Source organism: Babylonia areolata, chromosome 33 (genome assembly GCF_041734735.1).
Source record: "Babylonia areolata isolate BAREFJ2019XMU chromosome 33, ASM4173473v1, whole genome shotgun sequence".
NCBI classification, from domain to species: Eukaryota; Metazoa; Mollusca; class Gastropoda; order Neogastropoda; family Buccinidae; genus Babylonia; species Babylonia areolata.
In genome coordinates, this window is record NC_134908.1 from 21,956,004 (window position 1) to 21,966,579 (window position 10,576).

Below are 10,576 nucleotides of genomic sequence, written 5' to 3' on the forward strand. Positions count from 1 at the left end.
CCCGCACCCCTCCTACTCTTTCTCTCTCTGCCCTACCCCCCACCCTCGCCCCCCTCCTACTCTCTCTCTCTGCCCTACCCCCCCACCCCGCACCCCTCCTACTCTCTCTCTCTCTGTCCTACCCCCCCCACCCCCGCATCCCTCCTACTCTCTCTCTCTCTGTCCTACCCCCCCCCCCCCCCGCACCCCTCCTACTCTCTCTCTCTCTGTCCTACCCCCCCCACCCCCGCACCCCTCCTATCTCTCTCTCTCTGTCCTACCCCCCCACCCCCGCACCCCTCCTACTCTCTCTCTCTCTGCCCTACCCCCCACCCCCGCACCCCTCCTACTCTTTCTCTCTCTGCCCTACCCCCCACCCTCGCCCCCCTCCTACTCTCTCTCTCTGCCCTACCCCCCCACCCCGCACCCCTCCTACTCTCTCTCTCTCTGTCCTACCCCCCCACCCCCGCATCCCTCCTACTCTCTCTCTCTCTGTCCTACCCCCCCCCCCCCGCACCCCTCCTACTCTCTCTCTCTCTCTGTCCTACCCCCCCACCCCTCCTACTCTCTCTCTCTCTGTGACCTGCCCCACCCTCGCCCCCCTCCTACTCTCTCTCTCTGTGACCTGCCCCACCCTCGCCCCCCTCCTACTCTCTCTCTCTGCGACCTGCCCCACCCTCGTACCCCTCCTACTCTCTCTCTCTGTACCCTGCCCCACCCTCGCCCCCCTCCTACTCTCTCTCTCTCTCTCTGCCCACCCCTCACCCCCCTCCTACTCTCTCTCTCTCTGTGACCTGCCCCACCCTTATACCACTCCTACTCTCTCTCTCTCTGTGACCTGCCCCACCCCCACCCCCCTCCTACTCTCTCTCTCTCTGTACCCTGCCCCACCCCCACGCCCCTCCTACTCTCTCTCTCTGTGACCTGCCCCACCCCCACCCCCCTCCTACTCTCTCTCTCTCTGTGACCTGCCCCACCCCCACCCCCCTCCTACTCTCTCTCTCTGTGACCTGCCCCACCCCCACGCCCCTCCTACTCTCTCTCTCTGTGACCTGCCCCACCCCCACCCCCCTCCTACTCTCTCTCTCTCTGTGACCTGCCCCACCCTCATACCACTCCTACTCTCTCTCTCTCTGTGACCTGCCCCACCCTCATACCACTCCTACTCTCTCTCTCTCTCTGTGACCTGCCCCACCCTCATACCACTCCTACTCTCTCTCTCTGTGACCTGCCCCACCCCCACCCCCCTCCTACTCTCTCTCTCTCTGTGACCTGCCCCACCCTCATACCACTCCTACTCTCTCTCTCTCTCTGACCTGCCCCACCCCCAGCCCCCTCCTACTCTCTCTCTCTGTGACCTGCCCCACCCCCACCCCCCTCCTACTCTCTCTCTCTCTGTGACCTGCCCCACCCTCGCCCCCCTCCTACTCTCTCTCTCTCTGTGACCTGTCCCACCCTCGTACCACTCCTACTCTCTCTCTCTCTGTACCCTGCCCCACCCTCGCCCCCCTCCTACTCTCTCTCTCTCTGTACCCTGTCCCACCCTCGCCCCCCTCCTACTCTCTCTCTCTCTGTGACCTGTCCCACCCTCGTACCACTCCTACTCTCTCTCTCTCTGTGACCTGTCCCACCCTCGCCCCCCTCCTACTCTCTCTCTCTCTGTGACCGGCCCCACCCTCGTACCCCTCCTACTCTCTCTCTCTCTCTCTGCCCACCCCTCACCCCCCACCCCCCTCCTACTCTCTCTCTGCCCTGCCCCCCTACCCTGCTCGTCCCCCTCCCTGACTGCCCGTCCTATCGAGCGACCGAGATCTGTTGCCCCTCGCAACACTTCTTCATACCCCCCCCCCTCATCCCCCCCCCTCCCTCCCTGCCGTCCTTACAGACAACACTGCCTGCTGTCCTTCACTGTCACCTTTCATCTATAGCCACCGTTATCATCGTCGTCGTCGCTATTATCATCATCATCGTCGTCGTCGTCGTCGTCAACAGGGAGGATGAGAACCACTGTGTGTGAATACTAGAGAGACCTTGTTCCAGTTCTTTTTGTCTTTTATCGTCTTTTAGGAGTGTGTGTATGTGTGTGTGTGTGTGTGTGTGTGACGTCATACCTAAATTGACGTCATTGGCGTACGAGACGGAGAGTGTGGGCAGGGGTGACGTCATTCATAGACTGACGTCATTGGCAGGGAGCACAGTGTGAGAGCGTGGACATTTTTTTTTTTTTTTTTAAGTTTCAATTTCAGTTTTTCAAGGAGGTGTTAGTGCTTTCGGACAAATCCATATACGCTACACCACATCTGCTAGGCAAATGCCTGTCCAGCAGCGTAACCAGACACGCTTAGTCAGGCCTGGAGTGCATGCATATGTATTAGTTTACCTATCAGAGTGGATTTCTTCTACAGAACTTTGCCAGAGGACAGCACTCTCGTTGCCATGGGTTCTTTTTCAGTGCGCAAAGTGCGTACTGCACACCAGGGACGTGGGTTTATCGTCTCATCTGAAAGACAGCTAGGCAACCCTCACTTGATTTTCCAAGTCAAACTTAGGAGAAAGGGCGAGAGCGGGATTCGAACCCAGACCCTCAAGGACTCTGTGTATTTGGCAGACGAGCGTCTTGACCGTTCTGCCACCTTCTGTTTTAACTCTCTCCATACGAACGGCGAAAGGAACGACGTTAACAGCGTTTCACGCCAATTACCATCATCAAAATATTGCAAGCGGAAGGCTCTTATACTGAAGAGGTGAATGTTGACAAAGAATACCGCAATTCTGACGACGGAAGCTAAAGGTTGGGTCATTCAGACACCCACTGGGCATCCGAGGGGTCTGTGTAGAGGAGAAGAGAGGACTGGCCGTACTGAGTGAGCTAAACTGAAACAGACTGTGGACAGGGGGCAGTAATGGCAGGACACCATGGCCTTCACACACACACACACACACACACACACACACTCTGCTCCCCGTCCCCCCCCCCTTGCCCCTTCCACCCCCCCCCCCCCCCCCCACACACACACACCCCACAGCCACACATGGTAAAATTCCCACGCTATGCCCGGTGGCCACCACCCCCCCACCCCCACCCCCCCAAAGTGAGGGACAGTAATCCCCTCCCCAACACACACACCCCACCCCCTTCCGCCCCCTCCCCCCCTTCATCATCCTTGTGGGGATCGATCCCAGCTTCAAACCCTGCCCTACAGTGTGGCCCTGTACACAGGTCAGGTCATCATCTGCACGAGACAACAGACAATACTCACTGCACGAGACAACAGACAACAGACAGTGCTCACTGCACGAGACAACAGACAACAGACAGTACTCACTGCACGAGACAACAGACAGTGCTCACTGCACGAGACAACAGACAGTACTCACTGCACGAGACAACAGACAGTACTCACTGCACGAGATAACAGACAGTGCTCACTGCACGAGACAACAGACAGTGCTCACTGCACGAGACAACAGACAACAGACAGTGCTCACTGCACGAGACAACAGACAGTGCTCACTGCACGAGACAACAGACAACAGATAGTACTCACTGCACGAGACAACAGACAGAGCTCACTGCACGAGACAACAGGCAGTACTCACTGCACGAGACAACAGACAACAGACAGTACTCACTGCACGAGACAACAGACAGTACTCACTACACGAGACAACAGACAGTACTCACTGCACGAGACAACAGACAACAGGCAGTACTCACTGCACGAGACAACAGACAGTACTCACTGCACGAGACAACAGACAGTGCTCACTGCACGAGACAACAGACAACAGACAGTGCTCACTGCACGAGACAACAGACAGTACTCACTGCACGAGACAACAGGCAGTACTCACTACACGAGACAACAGGCAGTACTCACTGCACGAGACAACAGACAGTGCTCACTGCACGAGACAACAGACAGTACTCACTGCACGAGACAACAGACAGTGCTCACTGCACGAGACAACAGACAGTGCTCACTGCACGAGACAACAGACAGTACTCACTGCACGAGACAACAGACAACAGACAGTGCTCACTGCACGAGACAACAGACAACAGACAGTACTCACTGCACGAGACAACAGACAACAGACAGTACTCACTGCACGAGACAACAGACAGTACTCACTGCACGAGACAACAGACAACAGACAGTGCTCACTGCACGAGACAACAGACAGTACTCACTGCACGAGACAACAGACAACAGACAGTGCTCACTGCACGAGACAACAGACAACAGACAGTACTCACTGCACGAGACAACAGACAGTGCTCACTGCACGAGACAACAGACAGTACTCACTGCACGAGACAACAGACAGTACTCACTACACGAGACAACAGACAGTACTCACTGCACGAGACAACAGACAGTACTCACTGCACGAGACAACAGACAACAGACAGTGCTCACTGCACGAGACAACAGACAACAGACAGTACTCACTGCACGAGACAACAGACAGTGCTCACTGCACGAGACAACAGACAGTACTCACTGCACGAGACAACAGACAGTACTCACTGCACGAGATAACAGACAGTGCTCACTGCACGAGACAACAGACAACAGACAGTACTCACTGCACGAGACAACAGACAACAGACAGTGCTCACTGCACGAGACAACAGACAGTACTCACTGCACGAGACAACAGACAGTACCCACTGCACGAGACAACAGACAGTGCTCACTGCACGAGACAACAGACAGTACTCACTGCACGAGACAACAGACAACAGACAGAGCTCACTGCACGAGACAACAGACAACAGACAGTACTCACTGCACGAGACAACAGACAGTACTCACTACACGAGACAACAGACAGTGCTCACTGCACGAGACAACAGACAACAGACAGTGCTCACTGCACGAGACAACAGACAACAGATAGTACTCACTACACGAGACAACAGACAGTGCTCACTGCACGAGACAACAGACAGTACTCACTGCACGAGACAACAGACAACAGACAGTACTCACTGCACGAGACAACAGACAGTACTCACTGCACGAGACAACAGACAGTACTCACTGCACGAGACAACAGACAACAGGCAGTACTCACTGCACGAGACAACAGACAGTACTCACTGCACGAGACAACAGACAGTGCTCACTGCACGAGACAACAGACAACAGACAGTGCTCACTGCACGAGACAACAGACAACAGATAGTACTCACTACACGAGACAACAGACAGTGCTCACTGCACGAGACAACAGACAGTACTCACTGCACGAGACAACAGACAACAGACAGTACTCACTGCACGAGACAACAGACAGTACTCACTGCACGAGACAACAGACAGTACTCACTGCACGAGACAACAGACAGTGCTCACTGCACGAGACAACAGACAGTGCTCACTGCACGAGACAACAGACAACAGACAGTGCTCACTGCACGAGACAACAGACAGTACTCACTGCACGAGACAACAGACAGTGCTCACTGCACGAGACAACAGACAACAGACAGTGCTCACTGCACGAGACAACAGACAGTACTCACTGCACGAGACAACAGGCAGTACTCACTACACGAGACAACAGGCAGTACTCACTGCACGAGACAACAGACAGTGCTCACTGCACGAGACAACAGACAACAGACAGTGCTCACTGCACGAGACAACAGACAGTACTCACTGCACGAGACAACAGGCAGTACTCACTACACGAGACAACAGGCAGTACTCACTGCACGAGACAACAGACAGTACTCACTGCACGAGACAACAGACAGTGCTCACTGCACGAGACAACAGACAGTACTCACTGCACGAGACAACAGACAACAGACAGTGCTCACTGCACGAGACAACAGACAACAGACAGTACTCACTGCACGAGACAACAGACAACAGACAGTACTCACTGCACGAGACAACAGACAGTACTCACTGCACGAGACAACAGACAACAGACAGTGCTCACTGCACGAGACAACAGACAGTACTCACTGCACGAGACAACAGACAACAGACAGTGCTCACTGCACGAGACAACAGACAACAGACAGTACTCACTGCACGAGACAACAGACAGTGCTCACTGCACGAGACAACAGACAGTACTCACTGCACGAGACAACAGACAGTACTCACTGCACGAGACAACAGACAGTACTCACTACACGAGACAACAGGCAGTACTCACTGCACGAGACAACAGACAACAGACAGTGCTCACTGCACGAGACAACAGACAACAGACAGTACTCACTGCACGAGACAACAGACAGTACTCACTGCACGAGACAACAGACAGTACTCACTGCACGAGACAACAGACAGTACTCACTGCACGAGACAACAGACAACAGACAGTGCTCACTGCACGAGACAACAGACAACAGACAGTACTCACTGCACGAGACAACAGACAGTGCTCACTGCACGAGACAACAGACAGTACTCACTGCACGAGACAACAGACAGTACTCACTGCACGAGATAACAGACAGTGCTCACTGCACGAGACAACAGACAACAGACAGTACTCACTGCACGAGACAACAGACAACAGACAGTGCTCACTGCACGAGACAACAGACAGTACTCACTGCACGAGACAACAGACAGTACCCACTGCACGAGACAACAGACAGTGCTCACTGCACGAGACAACAGACAGTACTCACTGCACGAGACAACAGACAACAGACAGAGCTCACTGCACGAGACAACAGACAACAGACAGTACTCACTGCACGAGACAACAGACAGTACTCACTACACGAGACAACAGACAGTGCTCACTGCACGAGACAACAGACAACAGACAGTGCTCACTGCACGAGACAACAGACAACAGATAGTACTCACTACACGAGACAACAGACAGTGCTCACTGCACGAGACAACAGACAGTACTCACTGCACGAGACAACAGACAACAGACAGTACTCACTGCACGAGACAACAGACAGTACTCACTGCACGAGACAACAGACAGTACTCACTGCACGAGACAACAGACAACAGACAGTACTCACTGCACGAGACAACAGACAACAGACAGTACTCACTACACGAGACAACAGACAGTACGAGACAACAGACAGTACTCACCGCACGTGCAGACAGTTCCTTCACACCCACCCCCTTCACCCCCTTTACCCCCCCCCACCCCCCCACCCCCCACCCCTTCCTTCTTTCAACCAGCGCCCTGCTCCACCACCCCTCGGCTCCCATCGTCGTCATTTCGTCACTATCAACGTCATCGTCACCGTCACTATCATAATCATCATCGTCACCGTCACCAACACCACAACCACCACCATTATCATCATCATCATCATCATCATCTCCATCCTCGTCATCGTCATCATCACCATCATCGTCATCATCATCACCATCATCATCACCATCATCATCACCACCATCCTCGTCATCATCATCATCATCATCGTCATCATCATCATCATCGTCGTCATCATCATCATCTTTACTGTTGTCAAATCTGTCCTCATCCATTGTCACTCATTTTGAACCACACTGCTGTTGCTGCTGCTGCTGATACCTGATGGCTCAGAGATGGAGAGAGAGAGAGAGAGACAGAGAGAGAGAGAGAGGGGTGGGGGTGGGGGTATAAGGGGCTCGGGGAGACAGAGACAGAGATAGACAGCATTGTTAATTACTGAAAGTAAAGATAAACAAACCGCTCGTGTTTCTCTCTCTGTGTCGTGTTGACCAGTCTTCAAAACAAAGAAAAAAAAAGAAGATTAAACTAGAACAAAGTAAAAAGCAGAATGAGATGGAAATGAGAAAGCAGGAAGCGGGAGAAAGCATACTGGTGATGAGACAGACAAGACAGTTTCAGTTTTCAGTATCAGTAGCTCAAGGAGGCGTCACTGCGTTCGGACAAATCCATATACGCTACACCACATCTGCCAAGCAGATGCCTGACCAGCAGCGTAACCCAACGCGCTTAGTCAGGCCTAGAAAAAAAAAGAAAAAAAAAAGAAAGAAAAAAAAGATAAATAAATAAATAAAATAAATAAATTTAAAAAACAACAGTGACAGACAGACACGGAAAAGACAAAGCAGATGGACAGACAGACAGACGGACAGACTGAGACGCGAGCCAACATAGACAGTCGCAGGCAGGCACACAGACAAACCGTAAGACAGACAGACAGGCAGGCAGGCAGACAAACCGACAGACAGGCAAACAGACAGGCAGACAGGCAGACATACAGACAAGCAAACAGACAGACAGACAGACGGACAGACAGGCAGGCAGACAGACAGACAAACCGACAGACGGGCAGACAGACAGGCAAACAGACAGAGAGACAGACAGATAGATGGACGGACGGACACGACGCAGACGTATGGCCACACATGCTGACTGAAGCATCGTCACGCCGAGTGGCTGTGGGAACCACGTGTGTCGTGTGTGTGTGAAGATGGTCGTATTGTCCGGGAGGGAGGTTGGGGTGGGTGGTCGGTGGGGGGTTATTGATTTCTTCCCCCCACCCCCTCTCTCTCTCCATCCCCTTCAGGGCGAGAGGTGGGGGTGGAGGTCTGAACACACTCGTCACCGTCACGTCCCTCACTGCCTGCTGTGTCTATGGCCTTCCGTCAGCGTCAAACGAGAGAGAAACAACACCAGGGTGTAGCGGTGTGTGTGTGTGAGGGGTGTGTGTGTTGGGGGGGGGGGGGTGTTGAGGGGGGGGGGGGGGCGTGGGGAAGAAGAGACAAAGGGAGAGAGACAGACAGACAGACAGACATACAGATAGACTGACAAACAGATAGACAGAGACAGACAGATAACACTACGGGCTGGGGAACAGCTCGTGACGTCCAATCGATATAATCAACCCGCTCTGTTTCCTCTGACACGGACACACACACAGAGACACACAAATACAGACACAGACACACACACACACACACACACAAATACAGACACAGACACAGACACACACACACACACACACACACACACACACACACACACACACACAGACACACACACAAATACAGACACAGATACAGACACACACACACACACACACACACACACACACACACACACACACAGACACACACACACACACACACACAGACACACACACACACACACACACACACACACACACAGACACACACACACACACACACACACACAGACACACACACACACACACACACACACAGACACACACACACACACACAGACACACACACACACACACACACACACACACACACACACACACACACACACACACACAGACACACACACACACACAGACACACACACACACACACACACACACAGACACACACACACACACACACACACACACACACACAGAGACAGAAAGAAAGAGCCACACAAACAGCAACACAGACAGATTAAATCAGACAGACAGACAGATAGAGCAGACAGGCAGACTTGACACAAACACTGAACCCCCCGTGCCCTTCTTCAACACACTCCCCCCCACCCCCCAACCCCCCCACACACACACATACACGCGCGCACGCACACCCACTCCACCCCCCCATACACACACCACACATATAGAGATACACACATACACACACACGCACACACATACACACACGCACACACACACTCACACACACACCAGCATACACGTACACACGCACGCACACACAGAGACAGTGAGAGAAGCAGAGGGACACACACACACACACCCTTCCCCAATACCCCCACCCACCCACCCAGATTCACACACACACACACACACACACACACACAGATTCACACATACACACAACACAACACAACACAACACACTGACCAATGGTGGTGATGACGGTGAGGGCGAAGTAGAAAGCCCCGGCAAACTTCCACTGGGTGCCAGCCTTGTACGGAACCAGCTTGATCATGTTCCGACGCAGCTCCTCGAAGTCCTCGTCACTAATGTTGTAGCGGCCCCTCAGCTCTCGTTCATTCTCCATCAGAACCTTGAAGTTCTCGGTCTCGAACTCGGACTCCAGGGCATCGAAGACTGCGGCCCCAACGAGCAGGTAGGTGAAGGTACACACTATTAGGGACAGAGTCCTCACGTTCTGCTTCTTCATATCTCTGGCGCAGGCATGGGGGAGGCTGTGAGTGGGGGTGTGGGGGGGTTGGGGGTGGGAGGGGAGTGGTGGAGAGAAGGTAAAGGTGTGTGTGTGTGTGGGGGTGGTGGCTGTTGGGTGGTGGGGTGGTGGTGCTAGGGTCGGGTCAAGGTTTGTGTGACCTATGAGCGTTTTTTTTTGGGTTTTTTTTTTGCGCTTAAGGTCAAGTTTTTATTTTAATTTTATTTTATTTTATTTTATTTTTTAAAAGTTTTTGTTTGTTTCTTTCCCTTCCCTCTGTTGGCGAGGTCAAGGTTAGTGAGGACAGAGTTCTGTCCCTCTGTTGGCGAGGTCAAGGTCAGTGAGGACAGAGTTCTGTCCCTCTGTTGGCGAGGTCAAGGTCAGTGAGGACAGAGTTCTGTCCCTCTGTCGGCGAGGTCAAGGTCAGTGAGGACAGAGTTCTGTCCCTCTGTCGGCGAGGTCAAGGTCAGTGAGGACAGAGTTCTGTCCCTCGTTTGCAGACCCTTGGT

The 10,576-nt window shown here is 53.3% G+C and overlaps 1 protein-coding gene across 1 annotated transcript in view; it reads right to left on the reverse strand.

Moving 5' to 3' along the window:
* The window catches only part of LOC143277015 (two pore potassium channel protein sup-9-like), a 97,920-nt gene extending 87,853 nt beyond the window's left edge, over positions 1 to 10,067 (reverse strand). The window contains exon 1 of the mRNA XM_076581729.1: positions 9,785 to 10,067. Coding sequence (XP_076437844.1) covers positions 9,785 to 10,067 — 283 coding nt within the window. The remainder of the gene's footprint in view (positions 1 to 9,784) is intronic.
* Between the last annotated feature and the right edge of the window lie 509 nt (positions 10,068 to 10,576).